This window comes from Mastacembelus armatus, chromosome 9 (assembly GCF_900324485.2).
Source record: "Mastacembelus armatus chromosome 9, fMasArm1.2, whole genome shotgun sequence".
Taxonomy (NCBI): Eukaryota; Metazoa; Chordata; class Actinopteri; order Synbranchiformes; family Mastacembelidae; genus Mastacembelus; species Mastacembelus armatus.
Genome location: NC_046641.1, coordinates 12744479 through 12770798, shown reverse-complemented (window position 1 = coordinate 12770798; position 26320 = coordinate 12744479). Strand labels below are relative to the sequence as shown.

Here is a 26320-nt window from a genome sequence, read left to right as displayed (position 1 = left end):
AAATCTGCTGCAGTTTCTAACAAACACAGAGAAGAGGCTCCACACTTCGCTCACGTGAGGTCATCCATTATTAAGCATTACACACCTTAACTGTCACGCTGAACGCACCTTTTTAATTCAGATTGATCAAACGTGGAGTACATACACACTGTGCACCAAACCTGATTATGAAAACACCTACGGTCAAAAACTGAATAATAGTCTCCAGGTAAATCTTTATCTGAATCTATGACAATAATAATATTTTATGATTTCCATAAGGATTTCATTGCAGCCCTGTATTAGCTTTTCCTAACAACTTGCTTCTAGGAATCAATCTCTATTAAACAGAAAACACAGGGCTGGTGGATTATCTTACACTCCGCTGCCTGAAACCTTACCCCACACCGCCTTTAAAAAAAAAGAGAAGTAAATGGTGCAATGGCCAGCATGTTTTCTAATAGTCTCTCTCCCTCTCTCTCCTTTAGCAAACACAGGTGTGTATTTGTGTTTGTGTGCCTCTGTGCCATACAAAAAGACAGAGGGAGGAGCACGAGCAGAGCAAGACAAAGAGACAGTAACAGACGGAGATGGGTTCTGTATCAAAGCTGAGATGAATAAGGGATCTCATTCAAACCAATTTTGTGCTATAAGGTAATTCTGCTGCCACAGACGTCCTGCACTCTGTGGATAATGGACCACATCCAGGTATATCTGAGCAGACGGGTGGCACATACCCAGATGGACCAGGAGAGCGTGAGAACACGTAGCATAGAGACACCGTATGGTCTAACCCACACAGAGTATAAATAACCCTAAACTAATGGAAAATGGCATAAACATCTATCTTTCCTTTGAGTAGAACAGCTATATCTGAAAGTCACCTACGCATCAATGAAGTTTCTTTCCTTATTTATTGTTTATTCATCCAGACTAATGCTGATTTTCATGAGGTGCTATCTGTGAATAAGAAGAGCCATTACACTGACAAACTGTGCTGCTGGTCCATGTTCAGACTCCATCAGATTGTGTGCATTTGTGGCGAGCAGTTAAAACTGCGAACTGAGTCTAAGGTGACGGCGTATCAGCACACGAGGCACGTTTAATCATGGGAAGGGTCTGGTCTCGACTGATAAGACCAAACAGGACCACGAGGAAAACAAAACAGACCAAAAATCTCTACAGTCCTCCTTTCACCAGAACTGGAGTGTGATTTTTATCTTTCTTTGTTTGGCAGAAATAAAGTCTTTTAACTTATGAGGCAATAAGCAGTGAAACCAAAACACTCCAAACAACAAACTCCATTAACTGTCAACAAAAGCAGGTTTAAAAAAAAACAACAAAAAAAAAAAAACTGAGTGAACTGAGAGGAAATAAGACTCTCTGCTTTTAGTGGCACGAACCAGCAGCAGGCGTAGAGTTTAGGTTATGACGGCAAGCTCCCAGGGTTGATGCTTACTGTAAATGTGTAAATGTTAAGTGAGGTGATAAATATAATGAGAAAACCTTCCCTGAACAAACAGAAGGAAACAACCACCTCCACAGTCGGGAAGATAAAGACCACACTGCTGAAGGAAAAACCAATGTACAATGAAGTGACACACAGATCATTTTGCTAATATGTCAGACTGATTCAGCTTTCATTAAAAATGAACTCCAACACCGTGGATGTATGTTTGAAACTGAATTGGTTCATCTATAAATACTTCATGAAACCGCTGGGAATACTGGAATATGTTATTCTAATTCTGGGTTTAAGTGAAGAATTTTAGTTTTCAGCCAGTTGCACCAGCTGTTTAGTTTAAGTTTAAACTTAATATATTGAAATATAGGAAATATATTGTCTATGGGTGGAAATTTCGACAGTTATATAAACAGGCTACAGGTCTTCAGCCTTTTATATGAGATGACTCATATTATAATATAATATATATAATATTAAGATTAAGCCTAAATAAGCAGGTTCAGACATGGATTCATTAGCTTCTGCAACTCATAATCAGTTTTCTTTAAGAACCGGTGAAAACCAAGATTAGAAGTTAATAAATCATTAATTTTCTTCCTCCTAATCGATGTTAGTGCAGATTGAAGGTTGGACATTTTACAACAAAAGAAGCTTGTAGGTTTTCTGGGGAGCTCTAAGAAGAAGCCACATTCAAGGCTTGAACATCTGACAAAATGACAGTGAAGCTTCATGTGGTTTATGCTGAGCTCTGATTTTGTCTGTTAAACCTCAAATGATGATGTGACATGTAGTGTTGAACCAACTGAACAATCCACCAGAAGAGCTGCTCCCATATTTGCTTCCACTCAACACCATATAACTCATTAAAAGCATGAGACACACACACACACACACACACACACACACACACACACACACACACACACACACACAAACATGACGTGTTTAAATGAAACCACCAAATGGCTTGGCAGAAGGCTGATAGTTTGCTCTGCCATAAACACCATAAACACTGAATATGGACAATCTGTTTCTTTCATGCTGCTTCTCCACCCGAATAATTACTGAGCTGCGGCACAGACACACAACCAGGGAGCAGTGAACAATAAGAAATATGGATTTTTACAGAAAACCCAGTAAATTGTATTTTAATGACTACTATTACCATCCTATTATTTCACATACGCCCGTTTTCTAATCTTTTTCAGGAGGTTGTGATGCAGATGTGAATCCAAGCCACATCTGCCTCAGGTGTCACCAACAGGAAAAAAACAGAACATTCAGTACAAAGTCATGTGTCAGGCAGGTTTTGTCAGGGATCACCTGACTCATCTCGCCGTGCACAGGGTCAGCTGTACACTTTTATACAAACCAACGTGTTTGTTTTTCCGCCTCGATAACTGCTGAGCTGAAAACACCCACCTCCTTCTTGACGGTGCGCAGCAGCCTCTGACGGGTCTCTGCTTCTGAAACACAGCACAGACAGTCCCGCACAGGGCGTTTATGACCCAACCTCACAACCACTTCTATTCCAGCGGCTGTCAAAAGACCACACACGGGATTTACACGTATTCATCTTCATATTTTCTGCTCTCACCTGCCATGATTGTTGCCATGGATCTCGTCTCCGATCTGCAAGCTGCACCCCTCCCATCCGCCGAGTGCTGCTTGTGAGCACCGAAGAGGTTCACGACTCCACCTCCCACTTCACGCACGCCTCTTAAAGACACATGCGGAGCTTTCATTGGCTGGTCCAACAATAAGCACAATATCCTAATATAAACAGCGACAGCCCTCTAGTACTAACATCTGAGTGTATTCACCATTAATTATAACTGCCTATAAAAAGACTATGTACCAGAAATGCGCTCTTATTCATGGAAATGAAATATGCACTACTACTAAAACAATAATACAATACAATAATAGTGAAATGAAACATGCACATTTATCAAAACATTCAATTTAATTAGGAGAAAATGTATTTTTCAAATGAAAACGAACAGACATTTAATAAAGTGAAGTCTGATTTTTGATGTTCGATTTTTTTCCATTTTTGATTTTGAGACAAACATTTTGTCATCATGCCATCTTGTGGTCGAAATATAGAAAGACTTTGGGAGATATAAAACATTCACATGTAGCAGATGGATCTGTAAATCACAGAAAAGCTTTAAAGGTGAAAATGCGGTGCAGGACATACCTGTATCCTGGCTCTCACACCGGGTGAACTGCTGCACTGCTCTGCATTTTAAACCACATAGGACCTGTTGCTTTGTTTTCACTGCTCCTGTCACTTAATGTGCTCAGGTAAAATCTACCCATGACACATTTCAGGTCAAATTTCTCTGCTGATATTAATAGTGAGGATAAACAAAACACTCTAGATATGTGGTTTGACTTGTAGAAAACAAAGCTATCGCCCTTCCACACATTAGAATATAGTATACGTTGATCCAGCCATTAGCTTTGGTTCAGTTGTATCTTCAATGCCGAATGTATAATTGTACTAAAACATGCAATTCTTTTTGTGACCTGCATGATTCAAATTAATCCTTCAATGCATATAAAGACTACAAAAAAGAGTAACTCATATTGTCCAGAAGATGGCAACTGTGTCATTTGTTCCTGCCCAAGACTGAAAAACAAAACAAGCAAACTGAATCTAATGTTTCAGCTTTTGTTTAAATATGGAAACAGTTTTCACCCTTTTGTGTAGTATGAACATGTTCAGAAAAAAAATAAATAAATAAAAACAACATTTGACCTAGACAAAACTGGTAAGCTTCAGTGCACTGAGTTTTGGGGCCCTAAGTCCAGTTCTGCCTGGAGGACTGAGCTGTCAGGTAAATCAGGTGGTGAAAGAATGGACTGATAACACAAAATGACAGACTGAAAGGAGCAAAGGTGCCTCCATATCACACATCACACATCAAGGTATGTTCCCTACTCCTGGTCCTAAACCAGAGTCCTAATCACAAGTTCAGACATCAAACAACCATTACCAGATTATTCAGACATTCAGGTGTGATTAGAAGTTTTTATTTTTTTATATTTAATTACAAATCAGTAGTTAATGTTTTTTCCCCCTAAACGTAAGATCTCTCTTCCTTCATTGTGATGCTGCTGCCTGGGTCCTTCTTTTTCCTGTATTTTCCTCACAAACATAATCTTAAGCCCAGGATTTCCCTCGCTGATATGACTCACACCTTGCAGTGGCTTCAGGTAATATATGGTAATAGCATGTCTTGTTAAAGAGCACACCAGGACTTCTGCCTGGATAAACAGCCCACCACAGCTGCTAACCACCTTACCTCTGCTTGCTTTGTTACCTGCCTTAACATACCAGTCCTGTGCACACAAACAGCTGTATTTATTTTGCAGGCGAGAGACAAAGCAACACTGCACAAAAATATGACTATATGTGGTGATGCTTTCTCACATATCAGCAGGGAATACAAGATAAAATCCCAGATCAGGAAAAATAAATCTATGACTATTCTACTGAATCACAGTGTGATGCAAATGATTAATAACTGATGAATAACAAAAGCTCCATGAAAGAGGCGAGTTTTTTTCTTTTATATTTAAAAATTAAATGCAGGGGAACTATTGAATATTATCTAAATGAAAACAAACTGAAGCTATTTCAGAACTAACTACAATTTTAGAGATAACAAAGCTGTGTCTATGTGCATTGACCTGTCAGCAGAGTTACTGGACAGGGCACATGTCCATGTGTGATTAGAGTCGACGTGCACTAACAGGCACCAGGGCATGCAATGGAGGCTCCTGTCAGTCTGATGTTCTTCTGCTCATGTGTGCCAATGCAGATTGACAGGGCGGTATATAAAATTAAAGGCCAAAACTACATCATTTGTATTTATGCTTTTGGCCCTCAGGGGCCAAAACCACAGCTGTTTCACTCCAGCTGGTCTATCTGTCTAGTTTAGCTTCAGGTGACATAGCCACTGCCACTTTGTCTTTTAAATGACACTTTCATGATGCAGTCTGGTGTCTCTTGTTGTATCTGTGTCATATCCATTTCCCAAAGTGACTTCATTTGATGCGTGCTCTCCGTTTGGAGACTGATACTCCCTGAATATCCAGTTAGCAGCCTTTTCTAGCCGCCCTGTGCTAAAAGCAGTGAATTTGATTACAAAGTCGTTTTCTAGGTTTTCCTAATGAGTTCAGTTAAGCTGCTGTGATTCTATTCTGCTGTCTTCACCAAACTGTATTAACATAGACTCAGGAAGTCAAGATGGCTCAGAGCTATTTATAGCGTTTCTGCCAGACTTTTGAACATCCAAATAAACTGCTGCTCAGGAAAAGGTCATGACTTTTTCTCCTATTTTAATCCATCAGCTTCATGCATTCAATCTCTTTAGCCGATTAGTTTTATATTGTGCCTGTATTTCATACCATGATTTTGTATTTTATTGTGAAGCACTTTCTGGTAGATGATTCATATGAATAACAGACAGATGAATAATAGACTTTACATCACTTTGCATATTTGTTGTCACTGTAAAATACACGTGCTTCATTTACTCTGTTACATTTAGCAGAGTTGCAGTTCAGAAGCAGGTTTAACAGCATCAGTGTTGGTGGACTCATTATCATAACGGTGTTTTCCCTCTGTGATTCAGATTTTACACTGGGTGAAAGTAAAAATTTTAATATTTGTCAGAGTTTTTCAAATCTCACTGGTGATGGAGACAAGACTTTAAAATCCTCCCAAATGTTTCTTATCAATAGAGCCGATCGTGTATTTTGGCCTTACAGTTGTGGGACTGTGACTGATTCAAACTATGTTATGTGAAATTGCATACTGGTAAAATAAATATCGATATTCTAACAGATGCTGTAGTTGTGTGAATAATGAGCTCTACACATCACAAGTGTTATTCCAGAATGAACAGCAGGCAATAATCTCAATAGACATTGTAACAAATGTGTTTGTTTTAGAGGGAACGTTGTTGCAGAATAAAATATTTTTCGCCATAAGCTCCTCACATTTGGGGGTTAGTGACTGCTAAGAGAACAGTCACTGTTTTTCATATATTATAATGAAAATATCTCTGAATATCCCAGCAACAAAGCTGATATCAGAAAAAACAAAGCACTGTAATTTTCTGCACCTTCGCTTCCTTGTTATAAAATAATGATGAGGGAGAACAACAGAGATAAATCTTGGCTCCCAGTGACGACAGCATTTATTACGTTGGGCAGGCAATCAACATGGTGCTGTACCAAAGCTCTTAATGTTTATGGGTGATGTAGGAAAAAAAAAGCAGGTGATAAACTCATTGTATCTGAAGTGAAACATTTCATCTCAAAATGCCAAGAAAGTGTAAAGCTGCTATAAACGGATCCATGTCATTGATTATCTGCAGCACCATTGATTTAGAGGGTCTAAATCAGCTTAAGGCTTTTAGCTGAAAGAGAGTTAAAAGCTGCTGCTGGTAAAAGCCAAACAACTTTTATGGATCCGTGTGCACTAACAGGTATCCCAAAGTGTCAGCTGCAGCCCCCACAACTCCTCCCACTCGGCCCTGTCACCGTTTTAGGAGAAACATCCTCCTCTCTGTGGAGCTGCTCCTCTGACTGACTTTTCACAGTCCGATGCCCCGACAGGACTCAGCAGCCATGGCCGGCAGTCTGACCCGTCACAGCTCCCCAAACCAGGGCTACAGCTCCAACAACGTTGTCCCGGTGCCGGTCATTACGCAGACGGACTCCAGGGACAAATGGAGCAAAAAGATGGATTTTCTCTTGTCTGTCATTGGCTTTGCTGTGGACCTGGGAAATGTTTGGAGATTTCCGTATATATGTTATCAAAACGGTGGCGGTAAGTGGTTTAGAGACTTTTCTTATAATTGTGACCTCGTGGGTGGAGACATTTGGAAAAAAACTTTTTTTTTTTTTTTAAAGTCGATAAAATCTCAGGGGGATCGTTTAAAATAATTTAGAAAACAGACTGAAACTACGGATCGGACAACAGAAACTGTCCATGGTGCTGAAGACGCTTTAAAATCACCTCTAAGAAAAGTTAGTAGACTTTTCCTACAGTGTTTATTTTTTAATAATAACAAACAAAGACACAAAATACTACGAAGACCAACGAATCTTTCGTTCCTCCTCTTTGGCAGAAGTTTTTCTATTTCTAGTGAATATGTTCATTTTGAAAAGGGGTTGGTTATTTTGTTGGGAACAGCCTGTGATCCATTCAGTATTTTTACAACACGTTTATTTCTATTTCCAACATTAAAGTGCGGCACATAAAAAACAACATTTAAAAGAAACTAAGGACAAATAAAAACATTAAAAACCAGAACTGATACATGATTATATTTCATTTCATAAAATTGAATGTAGGAATAAAGTGTTTTAGAAATGAGCCAGTCTCTTTTTATACATTTTTTGACTTCTCTGAATGGTATGTTGGATTGGTTTGATCATTTTTGATAATCTAGTCCTCAAGTTAAATATAATGTAATGTACAAATATAAACATGAGGCCAGAAAAGTCTCATTTTGATTTTTCATTGAAAATTCATAAATATTTTTACGTTATTCTTTTCATATTTTAACAAAGAATTGCTAAGTCCTTCCTTTTGTATGGATAGTATCAGTTTATAATTGTGTACATGACAGTAGTGAGTCATGATGACAATAAAAGATCTCTACAGAACATGTAACCTCGGTCATGTCTGTGCAGGTGCTTTCCTTATTCCCTACATTTTGATGGCCATCTTTGGTGGCGTGCCGCTCTTTTACATGGAGCTGGCACTGGGACAGTTCCACAGAACTGGAGCCATATCCATATGGAAACACATCTGTCCCATTTTCAAAGGTAAGGCTTCACCCTGAGCTGCTCAGACATTCAAATGTAGACATCCTGTTACCTGTTGCAAATCTGTAAGTTAAAAGAAATGAAATACTAGGTTACTAATTTTAATCTTCCATCCCTGTCTTTTCCAGATGCAAACTAAAAACAAACAGTGAATCATTACACTGATATTTCACAGGTGACCTCTTCTTTTCACATCTTTCTGTTTCATTTCAGGTATAGGATACGCCATTTGTATCATCGCTCTGTATGTGTCCTTCTACTACAACACTATCATTGCCTGGGCCCTCTTCTACTTCTACTCCTCCTTCTCCAGCATCTTGCCCTGGACGAACTGTGACAATGTGTGGAATACCCCCGACTGCACCAACTATTTTGGCATGGACAACGTCACCTGGACCAATTCCTCCAGGTCTCCAGCAGAGGAATTTTACACGTAAGTGCATGTAAGTGTGAGTAACAGAAACCACATATATAAATAGCTTTACAGTAACACTCTGTACAAATAGTGTCAGTTTGTGTTTTTTCTGCCAAAGACGTGCTGATTTCTGTTTTTTATCCCCACAGGAGGAATGTTCTCGAGATCCACAAGTCATCAGGACTGAGAAACGTTGGGGGTGTTCGTTGGCAGTTGATGCTCTGCCTTTTTCTCATTTTCACTATAGTATATTTCAGCCTCTGGAAAGGCGTAAAGACTTCAGGAAAGGTGTGTTACTGCTGCTGTTTTACTACCATAACAACACAGAAAATTATTGTGTGTCAACTTTATTCACACGTCAGTGACATCTTCCTGATTTATCTGCTTCTTCCACATCAGGTAGTGTGGGTGACGGCCACCTTACCCTACATTGTGCTTTTCATCCTGCTAATCCGAGGTGCCACTCTGCCCGGAGCCTGGAGAGGTGTGGTGTTCTACCTAAAGCCCCAGTGGGAGAAGCTGCTGGAGACCAGTGTGAGTTGTACAAAGTTGGTCGGTCAAATAAGGACTGACAAGACCCTAACAAGAAAGGCATAATCACTCCTCCTTTAACAGTCTTATTTTATACAAGTCAAATGATCTTGGTTGATGCTTTTTTTTTTTATCTGTGTCAGAGCAGCTCACCTTTGCATTTTAATTCTATCTTATTTTTTCCTATATCCATTTTAAAAGACATTTTGGAAATTTGTTGTTTTGTTTTTTTTTTAGCAAATTAATAATCAATATCAAATTAGTTAGGGTTAATATTCTTAACAGATTTTTTCCACAATTTCTCTCAGAGGCTTCTCCAAGAAATAAACACTTATAGTTAATGTAGAATAAAAATTGAATTGAATGCTTCTTTTATTTGCATGTGACATCTCAACATACCTTTTACTCTGGGAAGAAAACAGGATTTTACTAAAATATGGATGAATTTCTCCTCAGTCCCACTAAGATGTAGGAGCTATCCTGATTTAACTTGCTAGACTGATGTAAGGACAAAGCATAACTGGATTTCACAGTACAAGAGGCAGAGGTTAGATACTGCATATACCTTCATTCATTTCTATCCACCAGGCACGTCTGCCTATATTTCTCTACAATCTATAAAACAACCTCATCTTCCACTTAGTCGGAAGATCTGCTGCGGTTATTTGCTAAACATGTGTGAGGGCTTTGGTTTGAAGGGAATATGGATGAGATGAAATGAGATGCATAAATAAGCCACAGAGCAGGATAATAACATGCATAATTGGTTTAGATTTTCTGCCCATTAACAAAGGCCTCCCTTTCTGTCTCCATTGCCGATATCCCACACTGCCCTCTTCTTTTTAATGCTGAATGCATCCTTCTCTTCAGATCTCCCTGCGTACAGCTGTGCGGTACTTAGATTTCTATAGAACACCTCTCTGCTTGGTAGATTATAATAGGGACTGAAAGCACATATGAGTGAAATAAGGAAACGATTATTTCAGTTTGCTCACTGAAAGGAAAGACAGAAATTGGTACTAATCTGTGTAAGAAATGTATTTTTATGCTGCTATAACCTATGCGATAAGTCGGAGTCAGTTGGAGTCCCAGGTGTAAAGACTGTTTCTCTTTTGTTTCTAGGTGTGGGTGGATGCTGCTGCCCAGATCTTCTTCTCTCTGGGGCCGGGGTTCGGGGTCCTCCTGGCTCTATCCAGCTACAACCCTTTCACAAATAACTGCTATCGGTGAGAACTGGGCTGTTCATGAATCCATGACACATTGGGTTATGGAAGTCCGTGTTTGTGGTTAGAACATGAGCTGACAGTTAAAAATAAAGGTTGAAACCTTTCTGTACTCTGCACACTAGGTTAAGAACAACACACTCTTCCTTTTAAATTTAAAGCTGAAATTTAATGGGTTTAAACTGTGGAAAATCAAGGGCTTTATTGTTAATGTGAACTGTTGTGATATAAAGGAAGGAGTGGTACACAGAACAAATTGAACAGTACATTTCCAGTTTAATATGTGAGGCATGTGGTAAAACAGTAGCAAACGAAGGAACGTGGCCCTTCAAAAGCATTTAAAAAATATAACCTGTCAGTGAATTTTAATAAAATAAGATTTACAAGATTTTAATATTTGGCAGCTAAATATGTCTGATCATCTCTGATTACAAAAGAAGCGACGACCATTAAGCTGCATGTCCCTGAACGGTTTAATTTCTTCCTCAACAGTGACGCAATTGTGACAAGTTTGGTGAACTGTCTGACCAGCTTCGTGTCTGGGTTTGTAATCTTCACGGTACTGGGCTACATGGCAGAGATGAGGAAGGTGGAGGTTGAGGATGTGGCCAAGGATAAAGGTCAGTGAAAGATAAAGATTATGAAAAGGAAAAAAAACTCAGTGATAAAATATTCATCATAGTCATGCTTTCCAGGACCAAGTTTGCTCTTCATCACATACCCAGAGGCCATTGCAAACATGATGGGCTCAACCTTTTTCGCGATCATGTTTTTTGTGATGATGATAACGCTGGGACTGGACAGCACGGTATGAACTGTGAAATCTGAAAGCTTTAAGTACACGATGGCCACAAGTATTTCATAGCATTAAAAACTATTAAATCTGCCATAACTAAATATGATCCTCAACAGCAGGAAAAGTAGGTTTTTATTTATTGCATTTCCGCTTCATGTACGCTCATTTCTACATTATCTTCAACTGTGCAAATATGGGCCTAGAGACAGTGGTGCTGTGATGTTAATTTTACTGAATCATACATTTTCCCCTGCTGTAAAGTTTCCAAAACAATTCAATTGTCTATGCAGATGAAAATATGTTTAGCCTGAAATATAATTCTTATAAATTTGCCTTTGGGGATTAAAGGTAAAGTTCATCTTATCTTATCTTATCTTATCAATAATATATTTAAAATGTTCTAATGATAACCTGTGTGTTTCAGTTTGGTGGGCTGGAGGCGATCATCACTGCTGTGTTGGATGAATACCCAGATCATTTCTCTCACAGACGGGAGCTTTTTGTTCTGGGCTTGGTAGTCGTTTGCTTTTTGGGCTCTCTAAGCACCCTTACAAATGTAAGTTTCTCCACAATTTGAGTACAGCTTTATAAGTACAAAACCGAATCTCTTGTCAGTTTAAACAATTATCTATGAGCAGGTTTACTGTGAGGTTTAGGTAGAGAGCGGTGATTGGTGATGGTATTACTCTGTGAAATGTGATCGACAGGGTGGTGCCTATGTGGTGAAGCTGCTGGAGGAATTTGGAGTTGGATGCTCCATTATTGCTGTGGGTTTCCTTGAGGCCATTGCAGTTTCCTGGTTCTATGGTAAAAAAAAAAAGAGATTTTTATTGATTTTGTGGCATTCAGTTTTTTTAATGCATAATGTAAATAGATTATCTGCAGAATCAAATACGTTGTTAGTACGTTAAAAAAAATGAAGTGACTTTGTCTCATGGTACTCATGTTGCTTTTGCTGCTTTCAGGCATCAAAAGATTTAGCAGTGATGTCCAGGCCATGCTGGGCAAAGCTCCAGGTTTATTCTGGAAGGTGTGCTGGGTTGCCATCAGTCCAGCATTTCTGGCAGTAAGCGATGAAATATTCTTACCTACATGTACAGTAAACAAGTGGGTTTACTCACACAAAAGCCATAAGATTGTCTTTTTTTTTTTCAGTTTTACACATTGGGAATATTTTGTCATGCAGTCCTTTACAAAAGATCAAATAAGCTTCCCCATTTAAAGTCCTCCATAGATCAATGGGGACCAGTAGACCAAGACATGAGTGAAAGCTCAGGGTAAGATCAAAAGACAACTGAACCAGGGGCCTTTGAAGGCTACTGAGATCTAACAGCTGACTCTGCCCCCAACATGTATATTAAACCCTCCTCTACATAAAATATAATCCTCAAAACTTTTTCAGTAGGATGTATATTGGAAAACAATTGTGCAAATGTCAAGTTTTCTCCTCCACATATATAGTCCAATATCTTTGCCTATTATTCACATCCATCTCTCTGGTTGTCTTCTTGAATTTTTACACTTATAACTCATAACCTCATTTACACTGTCCATATATGTTATAATGTATGGAAGGTTTGCTTAGTATTGAAATTTAAAATTTATATTAACATATATGGAAATGTTATGTATCCCAACTCCCCTCAGTATATCATAGTGAGCTCGCTGCTGAAAGCACCACCCCTCACGTTGTTTGACTATAAGTACCCGGACTGGAGCATCACAGTGGGATACATTATTGGCTTCTCATCCTTCATGTGGATCCCTATCTACATGGTGTACAAGCTGGTGTGGACCCCTGGTTCTCTCAAACAGGTCAGCGGGTAAAGAGAGGGTGCGCATAGAGTGCAAAATGATGCAAATGAATGAATTTGCATTTGCTTTTGAATTAAGCGCTGCAATGCCTCCATGATTGTCATGTTTTCCACAGAGGCTGGCGGTGTGTCTGAGGCCAGAGCGGACCATACCAGACATCCACGCTGACAGCCTCAACATGGCTACTGTGCCACAGGAAACAAAACATCTCAATGTATGAAAAACACACTTGTACTGTCCCTTTTAATCAGTTTAAATTTATTTATGAGCTAACCTGAACATTATTTGATATCATGACTGTTACCTGCTTATGATGTCAAACGTGCCAATTTTTACTACACATTTACACTCTCTAAAATGATAAATGCTGCTAAATTTGTAATTCTAAGAAGAACTGAAATATCAATAGTTATGTGCCATGTGTGAGTCAGATCTACCCTCAACATCGGGATAGTTTGGAGTGATGCATTGTGGAGTAAGCCGTGACCTTGTCTTCTCTTATCGGCTGTATTTGTAAAACATGAAAAATACGAGCCTGTTTTTCTATGTGAAACATTCAGCATGTCATTTTTATTGCATGGGGCCGTTTTCTCTTAAGTTGTATATTTTCTGTATTTTGCAAAAGATTTATAAAATCAGGTGGTTAATAACAGAAGCAGTGCGCTGTATGTATTTTTATATGATTAGTTAAACCATGTGTGCAACATGTCAGCTGATGCTGTTCATGCCAAATTTGTGACAGTTTTAACAGATACTGTACATGGTTTGTGTCAGACACTTGTTTTTTGGAAAAGTGTCTCTGAGCTCGCAAAAAGAGAGAGAGAGAGAGAGACTAAGCCTGGACAGTAATGCGTGACAGTAATTTACAGTCACTTCTTTATTTATGTCAATGCTGTACTTTAGATTCATACAGTAGATCTGTAATACAGTGTTGTATAGGATTACATGCCAGCTACAGTAGTGGGTATATCTGCTAAAAGGCTTTGTTTTTCCCTACAATTGTTTTTGAAGAGTTAAATGAGGCAATCAAGCTTAAACCACATTTAAAATAATTTTGTAATTATAATTATATACTAATTTTTTAACAAAGTAGGTGCTTTGTACTTTCATGAAATACTGTAAGAAGCAGCTTTAACTGTATGTGTATTCAAAATTAACTCATCGGTTTTCATTTGGCTTCGTTTGACTTCAGATCATGTGTTTTGCCTTAATCTGCGTAATTATTACACTGCATGTACAAAAACTGTAAATGTTGCATTAACATGTATTGATATTGTGTCTCTCCAATGTTTTCAAACTGATGACTGTTCACTTGTTTGCAGATACACGGTATAACATACCTTAGTATGGTGTTAATTTATCTAAAAGTGCTTTATACTTTATTTGAACTCAGAAAATAATGTGATGAGCAAAGTGATGATTGTTATGTGATTTCAGTCCTATAGTAAAATATGTTTAAATTAAATATAGTATAAATTGCATACTTCATCTTTGTGTGTCTTTTCATGAATATAAATTAATAGATCATAATATAGTATTTTAGGAAGTTGAATGCAACTACTGTATCAGTATTAGAAAAGGTTCTCTATTCTTTTCTAAAATGTAAATGTGTAGGAGACCACATGAGAGATTTGTTTGTATAAATCTCCATACGGTGGCTGTCATGTCTTTGTAAGGGCCTTTGGCTGTTGCTGCTCACCCCTATTAGATATTCTAATTAACAGGCTAATTTGCAATATCCAGAATCCATCAACATACAAGGGAATAGAGCAGCCTGCACACTCAAATACTCCACAAACACACAAACACACAAACACACAAACACACAAACACACACACACACACACACACACACACACACACGTGTACTTTTATCTTTGTGAGGACACTCATTGACATAATGCATGTCCTAGACCCTTATCCAAACCTTCACCATCACACCTCAATGCCTAACCGCAAACCCTGAACTAAACCTAATTCTAACCTTAACACTAAAACCAAGTTGTAAGCCTCAAACTGGGGGGCTGAAAAAGTGAGGGCTGGCCAAAATGCCCTCGCTCTAACAGAACTGTGCTTCAAATGGTTCTCACGAACGTGGAAATTTCATTAAGTTTGAAAGTTGCTAAGTCTCAGAAACAAACACAAGTGTGATGAATCATCTCAGGTTTAATGACGTGCCCACGTCTTTTCTCTGCAGAATTCAGGTTTATAGCTTGACAAGAAGGGGTGGACTCATGTTGGAAAAGACCATACATGTTTGTTCAGGTGTCCTCTATCCTCAGGCCTTTAACAGCACTAAAACTAATTGTTGGCAGTTATTTACAGGCCTCTAAAACACTAAAACATTAAAAACATGCATTCTTTAAGTGACCCTTTGACCACCTGTTCCATGCTGTGCAAAACCCCCACAACACACACACACTTTGTGGATGACAAGTATGAACATACATGAGAGTAGTGGTTTGGAACGTCGGAGTGAAGAAGTGAACAGGCAAACATAAAAGAGACTCTGCTAAATAGATGGTTTCTGACATGAACAGCTTGACAAAAAAAAATACAGAAAAATACAGTAGCCTATACTAATCTTAAGTACTTTAAGTACAGAGGTACCATGGGAAGTATGTGATTTAAAATATGTCATGTACGTACTATGAAAACTTCAGATGTCCTATGAAAACAGCATGTCTAAGTTCATGCTCTAATGAAATGTTTTCCAGTTGTGATCATTTATCCAGGAAGCCTTAATTCAAGCCACCGTGAGTGACATTCCCTCACACTCATTAAGCATCACTGGCATTTAATTAGACCCTTTACTGTAATTGTTTTTAATGGTGTGCACACTGAAGTTCTATGGATGATAAAGGTAAAGGGCATATACATCAGTCATAGAGTAATCACATAAGGAAATAACCCCAAGGAGCATGACCTTTATATCTATTCTTCATTGCTCTTTGACATTTCAAAACTGGGTTATTTAATGAAGGCCACAAACTTGTTTGATGGTTACCAGTAAGAAAAAAATGAGATTATACTCTATGTATTTCCATAGTAAAACTACCTGGACAGACCTGAAGCTTTCACTGACCTCAGCAGGGCTATGAACAGTCATATCAGGTAGCTAGAGCTGAGATGGCTGGTTAATCGATTAGTTAATTAGGAGAGAGTTAAACAGCAACAACTGTGACTTTTCAATTGTCTGTATGTTGTTTCTTAATTAAAAATGTTTTCGTGCTAATTTTTGGACAAAGAGACATGATGTTTAGTTTATCAGAGTAAATCACTGGAGTGGTAGAACAAATACTGAGATCCTTCACTTAAGCAAAAATATGAATACCACAGTATAATAATACTCTGTTACAGGTAAAAACCTGGACTCAAAAATATACTTATAAGTAAAAGTATTTCAATTCAATATCCCATCTCACATTAATGTATTTTCTATTATTTCTATTATTGGATCATATTTACTGATACATTATTGTGTTTAAAGTTGCGGCTGGTGAAGTGGAGCTGATGTTAAGTGACATACATCTTTATAATTTTAGTCACTTCACAAACAGGATGGGTAACGTGATCGTTATACTGAGGATCAACGAAGTCTCAGGATTGTTATTTTGTTTTATATATCTGATTCCAAAAAGAGCAACTAAATTTATAAAAGTACAACAGTTATCTTCTAAAATGTAGTGAGACCAAAATATCAAATATATAGAGGCAGAAAATTGAAAATACTCAAGTAAATACCTCGACATTGTACTTATGTGCTGCACTTGAGTAGATGTAGTCTACTTAGTCACTTTCCACCACTGGATCATTGATCCTTAAACAGCCCATAAAATAATGAATCAATAATATAAGAAGTTTCTAACCTTCTGTGAACCAACTGGTCCATTTATCAGTGGATCCACAGCCACATGGTCTCCACTAACCCAGCGTCTTTAGGACCCAGATCCTCCAGCGGAAGAAGCAGAAGAAACAGCTCAGTCACCACCATCATCATCATCATCCTCCACCGCTATGATGCTGCATCTCATCTCACAGGCTGTAATCATGTGCTTTACTGCGGTAGTTCACGGACAGCTCGAAGACTCCACGTGGACGGAAAGAGCTTATGTGGTTTTACAGAAGCAGAACTTAGGTAAGACCTGATGTTGGAGTGTGGAGGCGCATGTCGGGCCTGTGATGCTGACATACAGGTGATCCTAGTCGGGCCTTTGTCTTTAGAGAAATGCCTACTTGTTAGTGAAACGGGAGGATTAAAAAAGCGATAAGTGGAGTTAATCCATCGGGGTAGGCGGCCTTGTTGTCTGTTGTTACTGGCTGTGATCGGCTTGTGTTTTGGTCCTGGCAGTCACACTGGGGAGTGTCCTGGCTGTCCTGCTGCTGCTGATGATCATCATGGCTGTCTGTGTCTACAAACCGCTGCCTCGACGGTGAAACTGAAGACAAAGACTCAGAGACATAAACCTGGTCTGACGTGCCCCCTATGACCCCCCCAGCCCAGGTATCACATTCACCTCATAACCGGACCAGACTGAGGGAAAGCTTTGTCACTTACCTGCCAACAAGCATCACTGAGGATAGTAACAAATGAACTGGGTGGGTTTATTTTGTCACGAAATCTAGATGTGTAAGATTATTTTGTAGATCTGTGATTGGATGTCTCGCATGTAGGGTGGACTGTCCTAATGTGGGACACTTAATGCCTGTAGGGGCTGCTAAAACAAATGACAGTCTATGAAACCAGCTAGGGTTAGGGCACGCCCTGGTGTCATGTGACATGTCATGTGGAGATCACCCAAAGGTCAGTGACATAGCATTTAGACAAATTCCATGTTAAGGGTATAAATATTTTAAGTATAAAACAGTTCTGCTAATTTTGATCAGAATTGATGTGTTTATGTTTGTTCATTAAAAATGATACAGTTCAATCAAATGTTCCACTGTCACACTTTATGATAGGTGCTTCGGTAAACCCTGGGAAAACATGGATTCAGTGAAAGTACAAAAAAAAGGCTGGCTTAGAAATGTTTTCAGGGATTTCTGAGACAAAATCCCAACCTGAGCATGTACGCAAACCAGAGGTTCTGTCAGGCACAAGAGGGTTGAACGACAGTGTTGGGAAGAAATGGTTTAAAAAAAATATAGGGACATGATCGAGACCCTGGGGTTGGAAAGTGTCTCAAGTGTCTCATGTCCTGTATGCCGTGGTGATTGCTGAAGTTGGGACACCATGTTTTGATGTCACTGGTGGAGGGAAAGTTGAAATCCATACAACCCAGCTAAGATTAATGAGAGCCTTTTTATGTCATCTCAAGTAGAAACATCCTCTATGCTCCTCAGTGCTCTGCTCCTGCTCTTTTTTTTTTTTTTTTTTTTTACATGACAGCCTCCTGTTAGCAGCTGTTTTATGCAGGCGCATATTTTATGCTTTGCCTCAATATTTCAACTTCGTAATTTGCAGCAGATTCATGAATTTGGTCTGTATGAGAAACATGAAAACATAAGCTGCTCAATGCCTTCCTGATAAAACCTTCAGAGCTGTTATTCATGGTGTTGCACATTAATGACCTGATAAATTTTCAGCTAAAATCAACTAAAGACCCACATATCGTCATGTTGTTTCCTTTAACTTGATTTTATGATAAAGGGTTTGAGCTGTGAACTAGGTTGATTGAAAAATGCACAAATGTACAAACGTAGATTGAGGCAGTTGGACAAAAATTAGAAATATTCGCTTTGAAAATTGGCTCCCACTCTTACAATCTATACAACATTAGCATCCATTCTGTTTTTAGAAAGGATTCTCTCTGTGTGGTCGCTTTGTATCCGGCCACATACAATTGTCCTACGGTGTACTTTGATCACACGTTGAATCAGCTGCACGATGAGCATAAAATGTGCAGATGCATCGCATACAGCTTTTCCTGTTGTGGACGGGTTAAAATGTAAACCTGTTTTTTTTTTTTTTTTTTTCAGATAAGAACATATCTAACTCATTACATGTCTGTTTTGTTATGAACTGTGTAAATAAAGCAAACAAACTGAGGCATATTTAGTCCTCATTGGAATAAAGTGCTTTTATTTTAGAAATATTTTGAAACAGACACTCCTTTTAATTTTACAATATTAAAAAAAAAAAATCTTTGCAGTTTCACGGTACGTTACAAAGATCTGCATTAAATAATCAAAGCTCGCCTTTTTCAAAGTCAGCTGTTCAGCAGGTTGGCAACATGATTATAATTAGTTGCTCAACTGAAGCCCCTGAAAGTCAGACACAGAAACACAGAAAGACCCCTAAACAAATGGTTGGATGTCAGTCAAATCCACTATAGTGGTTAATGCGTGTTACTTAGCGTCACCCTGGTACAACCGAAACCTTTCTGTCTTGTTTTTAAAGTTACAAAATCTTTAAAAAAAAAAAAATGTGTTCAAAACGTTTAGTACGAGTGGCACCGCTTCAAATTGTCACCACTCCTGAGCCTCAGACTGAGCGCTATCACAGCAAAGCAAATCCATTGGCACATGCTGGAGAAACTAACTCTAGGTATGGCAGGCGTGCTCAGTCTTTGAGTCTGTGCTGTCTTCTGCTCAGAGGTCTTAAGAGTTGTTTGTGGCTACAAAAGGCAGACTGCTCTTGGGAGTAATCTCTACAACACTGGCTGTGTCGCTTCTAAGCTGCATAATGGCTTTAAATCCACAGACAGTTTGGTCACTGCTATTGTGACTTTTTTTTTTTTTTTTTTTTAAACTGAGGTGCTAATGCTTGAAGTTCCTCAGTGACAGTTAAGAGAGACATCATTTCTCACCATGAAATCAGAGAAAATGTTCAATTAAAGAAAAACAGGCCAGGAAAGTAAAATGCCTTCCCTTGTTGCAGCAGAGATATTACATTTTCATGCAGCTGGTTTAGTTTCTCTCACAGGAACATGCTTTTGTTTACTCATTTGCAGAGCACATTCACAAAGTACAAGGAACTTTGATTCAATTAGGTCAGTTAAAATTGGTATGGGATATAGTAGTATGATACCATTTTGCACCAAATAAAAATTGATCGGTTTATCTTCCAAAAGTTTTTAAAGTGATCTTTAAAGTAATTTGAATGTGAAGGGGAAAAAAATTGGAACCCTGAGATTTCTGTTATTCAGTGAGCCTGTGGTCCTCAACAAAGTGACAGTGTAGGTGACTTCACAGTGAAAACACTTTAAATCTGTCAGGTCAGGTCACAGCGCTAGTAGCTGTCTGTTGTGCTAGGATGTTTTCACTGTAGCTTTCTAAAATCAGAAGAAACTAAAAAAACAAAAACAAACTCTGGACCTTATGTGACAAATTTGATTGACAACACTAAATGAAGTCACCTTAAGTAGTCGAACATTTTTGTTCACAGAACCTGTTTTGACTCCACTCCAGAAAACAATGTGATCTACACATATGGGTTGCTGCTCTGAATCAGAATTTGAAAATAAATAAATAGAAAGTAAAATTCACATGAAATTATCTCAAAGTCCATGAATCAAGCTTGAAGATGGAGACGAGAAATGTTGAGATACAAAATATATAAAGGAGTATGGTCTTACCAAAAATACATTTTGGAAAGTATCTGATACTGAGAGTCTGATATTGCCTGTGCAAGAATGATCTGTGACAGAAAGAAATCTGCGGTTGCATAGATGACAGTGGTTAGGAAGAAAAATTGAGGTGTGGTAGTTGATTCTGGAAAAGTTATATTATTCTTCCCTCTTTTTATTTCTCAGTGAGCGATAGCTGCAATATCCTCTCCAGCTCCTCTTCCTCCTGCCTCCTCATCCTGTCCTCTTCCTCCTGAGCTCGTGCTGAGAGCTCCATGGCCAGGCGGAGGTCTGAGTCAGGACTTGGGGCAGAGACAGAGCTGGCAGGGCTGGAGGTGTCTCTAAAATCCACTAGCACCCCCTCTGGGACACTCCTAGAATGACATTGACAGGGGAGAATGAGCTCCAGCTCTGTTAACACATACAGGCAGTGAATAGATATGAAGTGTTACCTACATCACTAGTAAGATGCAAAGACTGTTGTTTTTAACCACAGGTAATTATGCAGTTGCAATGCTCGCAACCTTAACCTGTGTTCTTACCTGTCACCCTGGCTATTGGGTATTACATCAGTGAACTCTCCATCAGTGTCATCCCAGGTCCTTTCCTGTAGTGACAAACATAAAAGAGGTCTTACATGACATCATGAACTGCTAAATCAAAGACCATGTGGAAAAGAGATGAAAACAGACAATGTGGTTTGACATTTGGCAGTAAGCTGGGTGATGATTGCTCTGACCTGACCAGGGATTCTGTGAGACTCCAGGAGACTCTGATGGATGGCATACTGCAAAAGCTCCTCATCGTTGTTGGACACTGGTATGTGGCGACTGCCCCCTCGCTGGTGGTAACTGGCAGGCACCTCAAACACTGTGGGGCACACCTGAAAGGGAAGAGGTGCTGGATGGATGAAAACCAAAAGAAAAGGAGATTAGAAGTCAGAGACATGCTCTTACTATTTTAATACAGCGGTTAACTTGGATGCATTGCTACCTGCAGCTTTGTCATCGTCTCCTGGGGATGTTGGCGTGGCTGCTGGTGTTGTGTTCGCTTCCTCTTCAGTACTACATTTATTTACATTGCCAAATGTAATCCTGGCATTCAGCACATGAAACAGGGGAATCTCTACAAGAGAATTACACTTTCAATGAATACACAGCATTTCCCTGTGGGGATTAATAAAGTTTATCTTATCTTATCAGAAGAGGAATTCAAATGTTTTTTTTAAATTGTAGCCTCTGCAAAAACCTCAAGAGCATCACTTACCTATTTTAACAGGAAATCCAGGAGGAAACTTCAGTGTTACAAAGTCTCGCAACCGTGCAAAATGGGAACTGGTCCGGGCCATGAGGTCAATAATAGGGGTAACCTGTTCCACCAGGGACAGGGGATGTTCCTCACTCATCCACAATGTACCTTTAAATCTGTGTGAGACAACATTACGAAAAACACTTTTCAAATGAGCACACATTCCCTTTGGTCATATAGATAACACACAGCTATGAGGAATAAACTGTGAGGTTAGTATAATCTTAAAATGGTGCGTCTTACTTCTGTGTTCGGATGCTCAGTTCAATGGGTCGGCCGATGTCTCTGTTCCCAAGGTCAAAGTTGGGATCAAAATATTCTTCTGGAGTGATGGCAGTGGGATTGGTAGCGGTTGCATACTCAAGAGTAAGGTCCTATAAAGTCATGCAAAATATATGAAATCAGCTGCCAGGTGGGAACAAAATGCATCATTTGTCTGTAATTGCTGAATACATGTTTTCATGTTTTACCCCTTGTGCACTTATGTGCTGCTCCACAGTCCCCAGAAGAGATTCCAGGATGTTCCTCTCACCTTTTAACAAGAACATCGAACTTGAGTACTGTCATTCTGTTTCAGTCAAATAAATAAACATACACAGAAAGACCAAAAATGAATGAGGGCTAGTTGCACTCACTTTTTATCCTTGCTTTTTCTTCATCTGTAAGATGCTCTGTCCTTGTCCTGATTACCACATTTACATTGTTCACAGTAAAAACCTGAGAAAGCAACCAGAATCTAATGTCAGATGCTAAAATTAACAGTCTGCATAGCTTTACTGGCAGTACACTAAGGTATAACAAAATAAATTTCTGTGAACCTTGGCTTCAAAACCATTGACCACTTCAGTTTTGTCAGTTCTCCAGCCCCATATCCCAGACTTGTTCCTGTGAGGAAACAAAGGTAATTTCTTAAAACATCAACAGCGAAAATCCACAATCATCCCCTTCATTTGAGAATAACTTCCTCAACAGAACGAAAACAACAATGAAATACAGGCTATAGATAACAGTACATTTTAAGAAGATGTTCATGTATTTAGATTATTTCGACTAGCAGTGTTGAATCCAACTATTTCGTTTTGTCTCCATATAAAACATGCTTCCTATAGCCTCATTAGGATGTTCTCTCGTTGGGCATGGAGGCAGGACAACGTGTAGTGAGCTGTTTTGACAAGTGTGAAAACCAACGAAAGCAGAAAAGGACAACAGAAAAAGATGCGACTCTTGCCTCTCAAAAGCAATATCCTTGGTGTCCAAATAGGTGTTGACAATTGGTGTAGTCAACCTTTTGGCAACTTCCTGTTCAGGAGGTTGCATTGACTCTAGTGTGACCTCCTCCATTTCTCGGGATATGTTGAAGCGGTCAGTGTCCACAATTTCCTCATCGTGGTTAACCTCCATCAGTTCAGCATAAGAATCTGTGAAAATACAATCAGTAGACTTAAATCATTTTAGAGAAATAGAATAAATCATAGAGAGAAGACAATGAACTTTTATTGTGTAAGACTGTTAAAACACACACCATTTCCTCGGAAGATATAGCTTCTACGTCCTCTGACCCAGGTCATGTTTTCAAAGCCAAGAAGTGTGGCATCCACTCGCAGGCTGGCACCACTTTTCCAAATGCGACAAACATCACTTGGACAAACTCGGGACAGAAGGGGGACTGTAAAGAAATAACGTATGAATGTAACGCAATGAAAAGACATGTATCCATACATGAGAAACAATGTGAATCATCACTAAACCAAAACAAAAGCTAAAAGTAGATTTTCCTGTATTAGCTAGAAAAGATTTTTTATGTATTTGGATATTTAACTATAGAGTGCTGCATTCGAAAACACCAGTAAATGCTTCTTCTTTTGCATATTGAATTGCCTGTCCTAGATGAACATAGTCTACTTCACATTTATGATACACACACTCAAGAACTTACTCCAACTCGTAAATTCCCACTTCATTTCCATGTAGAAGTCTGGAGACTGTAGATGAAAACAGCAAAGCAATTACTCTGGTTGCTGGTAAATGTTTTCCACACACATGTACAGATGGATGACAGCACAACGAGAAAACATAAATAAAGTAAAACCTCTCTAATCTTCGACAGCAGCTCAGGCACTCCTCCCAGAGCTGTGGAGGCTTTGAGGTAGTCTCTGCGTTGAAGCACTAACTGCACCATCTCGGGGTCTCCAGTGCTGACTGCCTCTTGCAACACTAAAAATGGACAAATATAAACAAACCACCAAACCTCTTAAGAAAACAGCATCTAGCCCTCAGGGGTAGTAGACATTCATTCAGAAACCTCAGCAATGACAATAAAAACCAAGGAAAATTAAACTGTTCTAATAAAGCTGGAGCAGTGCGTTTACATTTTTACTAGAGACCCTATTAACAGCAGTTAATTTTGTCTTTTAATGACAAAAGGGACCTAAGCGATCAACCAAACCACAAGTCCTAAAAAAGCATATCTACAAGAGGAGTGAGGGTAACATCGGTGGCATTGAAGCATTCCTCAAGTGATATGGTGACAGTTTTATGACTCACCTGTCCAATTATTGGCATTTTCTTTAGTCACTTCAGCACTGTGTCTCAGAAGGACCCTCACTGACTCTAGATGCCCAAGCGACACAGCCAAGTGCAGAGGTGTCCGACCTCTGGGATCCACAGCCTCGATGTCATTCTAAGAAAATCAAGGATAAACCCCCCATGTTTCCCCCGCACTGTTATTAATGCAATAAAATCTAGGTATTGATTAGACTAACTACTGTAGTACGGACATTACGACCTGTTCTATGAAGAAAAGATCATGTTGTGCTTCAGCAACTATGCTGCTTCATATTAGAGCCTTCGTTTTATGAATCATAGTCTCAGAACTTTTAATTTAGGTAATCACTCATAATGATAGACACTGACTGGAGTAGTCACTACAATAAACACAGCATGGTTGGTTCTTATATGAGTCATGGTGCTTAGTGTGTTTTGATCAGCATTGCTGAGTAGTAACATTTACAGTGAATTGATCATAGTAATTATGTTGTAACAATACACTGCACTGAGATTAGAGATGTCTCTGAAAAAACAAATAAAACCCAGCAATAACCTGTTAGGTTAGTCCGTGGCATGTTTGACAAGAGTGAAACTGAAGATAGTAAAACATCATCGCCATTACAAGCTCGTGACAGAATTTATGACTGTCACTTATACAATAAGCAGCAGATCCGTACATTTATAATTAAAGTAACGTTAGTTAGTTGTTATATTATTAAACCTCAGGTTATTTACTGGATAAAGCAAGTCTTATAAACAATAACAAGCTGCTCTGGAAAAACCTATTTAAAAATAAAACTTCCAAACTTGTTGATCCGTGATCAGATCACTTTTACTTTCATAAACATTTTAAAGTGTTGTCTCTCTGACACCATGTGGCATCTCAACACGACTGGCCTACTTTAACTACATGACACCGGGGATTTAACGCTTCACAGCAGGTTTCTTCTAAGCTAGCAAGCACGAATGTGAGGGTTAGCGACGTATTTAGTTTTGTTTACCAACCGGTGACAACGTTATTTGTTGCTCCAGCCTCCTGTAGTCGTTCTCCCACACGGCGGAGTGCAGGGGAAACTTCACCCGGGTGTCTTCGCTAACATTAGCCGTGGACATCTTCCTCTTAATGGAGCCCTAATGCAACGTTAGCCAGCTTCAAGTAACTACAGCCATGGGGGAAACGGCGATAGCTACATGCTAGTTGTTCCAAGATGTGCCCTAAATATCGTCCATAGACTTAAAATCAACGTCGACAATATTCAAACCGGTGACCAACTTTTCGCCGAGCCTTCCCCTAAATAAAACTTTTGAAACAAGGAAGTGCCAGGAGTAGTACCCAATGACGGGAGGGGTGGCCTACATACAAATACACTCACAGTCGATCTAATTGAGGCAGGTTAATAATCCTGCTTAAAACTGAACTGATTCCATGTGTAACATAATAGTTTATTTAGTCCACACACAACAAATATGAGATTTGTAAACAAAAGTCATCGTCATTAGAAAAAAAAAACAATCAAGTCCAGTTTGGACGCAACCATTCAGCATGTCTAGGCGGGGGTTGCATAACCTTAATCTTAAAACTAGTTCCTGCATAAACTCTACAAACACGGCGATATATTAAATATTTGTCTCTTAACACCAATATGTAACATTATATGAACAAAACGAACAATAGAATATTATATTTATACAATGTATTGGGTTTTGTGCCAATAGCATCGAAATGACATCGACGCGTTTACATACGGGAGGTTGAAAATCTGAAACTTTGCCGCCAGTGAACGGCGGTGTAACATGCATGGACGTAGTTTTAGTTTT

The 26320-nt window shown here is 39.0% G+C and overlaps 3 protein-coding genes across 11 annotated transcripts in view; 1 reads left to right on the top strand and 2 right to left on the bottom strand.

The window, feature by feature from the left end:
- sgsm1a (small G protein signaling modulator 1a) overlaps positions 1 to 3125 on the bottom strand; it is a 23445-nt gene extending 20320 nt beyond the window's left edge. For 7 of the 8 annotated variants that reach the window (XR_003296550.1, XM_026322719.1, XM_026322721.1 and 4 more), the window contains exons 1-2: positions 3042 to 3125; positions 2867 to 2910 (exon numbers count right to left, since the gene is read on the bottom strand). Coding sequence is in view for 7 of the 8 variants with exons in the window: in XM_026322719.1 (XP_026178504.1) it covers positions 2867 to 2910; positions 3042 to 3060 (63 nt within the window). In the remaining variant the exon portion in view is untranslated. The remainder of the gene's footprint in view (positions 1 to 2866; positions 2911 to 3041) is intronic. The other variant, XM_026322720.2, reaches the window with a different exon arrangement.
- A 3944-nt stretch (positions 3126 to 7069) lies between these two features.
- slc6a4b (solute carrier family 6 member 4b) lies at positions 7070 to 13299 on the top strand. The gene is made up of 13 exons (XM_026321102.1): positions 7070 to 7295; positions 8165 to 8299; positions 8513 to 8732; positions 8864 to 9002; positions 9114 to 9248; positions 10368 to 10471; positions 10961 to 11088; positions 11164 to 11276; positions 11689 to 11820; positions 11972 to 12071; positions 12230 to 12330; positions 12912 to 13079; positions 13195 to 13299. Exons 1-13 carry the CDS (start codon positions 7070 to 7072, stop codon positions 13297 to 13299), a joined length of 1806 nt encoding a protein of 601 aa, XP_026176887.1.
- A 5829-nt stretch (positions 13300 to 19128) lies between these two features.
- On the bottom strand, positions 19129 to 25831 carry ankrd13a (ankyrin repeat domain 13A). Of its 2 annotated transcripts, none has more exons than XM_026322775.2 (15): positions 25508 to 25831; positions 24500 to 24635; positions 24045 to 24169; positions 23892 to 23937; positions 23478 to 23621; positions 23184 to 23373; positions 22774 to 22840; positions 22591 to 22672; positions 22426 to 22487; positions 22199 to 22329; positions 21914 to 22071; positions 21641 to 21772; positions 21369 to 21547; positions 21190 to 21257; positions 19129 to 21021 (listed from the first exon to the last, which is right to left on the bottom strand). In XM_026322775.2, exons 1-15 carry the CDS (start codon positions 25613 to 25615, stop codon positions 20823 to 20825), a joined length of 1827 nt encoding a protein of 608 aa, XP_026178560.1. In that variant the 5' UTR covers positions 25616 to 25831; the 3' UTR covers positions 19129 to 20822. The 2 variants fall into 2 exon arrangements, with proteins under 2 accessions (XP_026178560.1, XP_026178561.1); XM_026322776.2 differs by having other exon boundaries at positions 21190 to 21254; positions 21387 to 21547; positions 25508 to 25827.
- Positions 25832 to 26320: the final 489 nt, after the last annotated feature.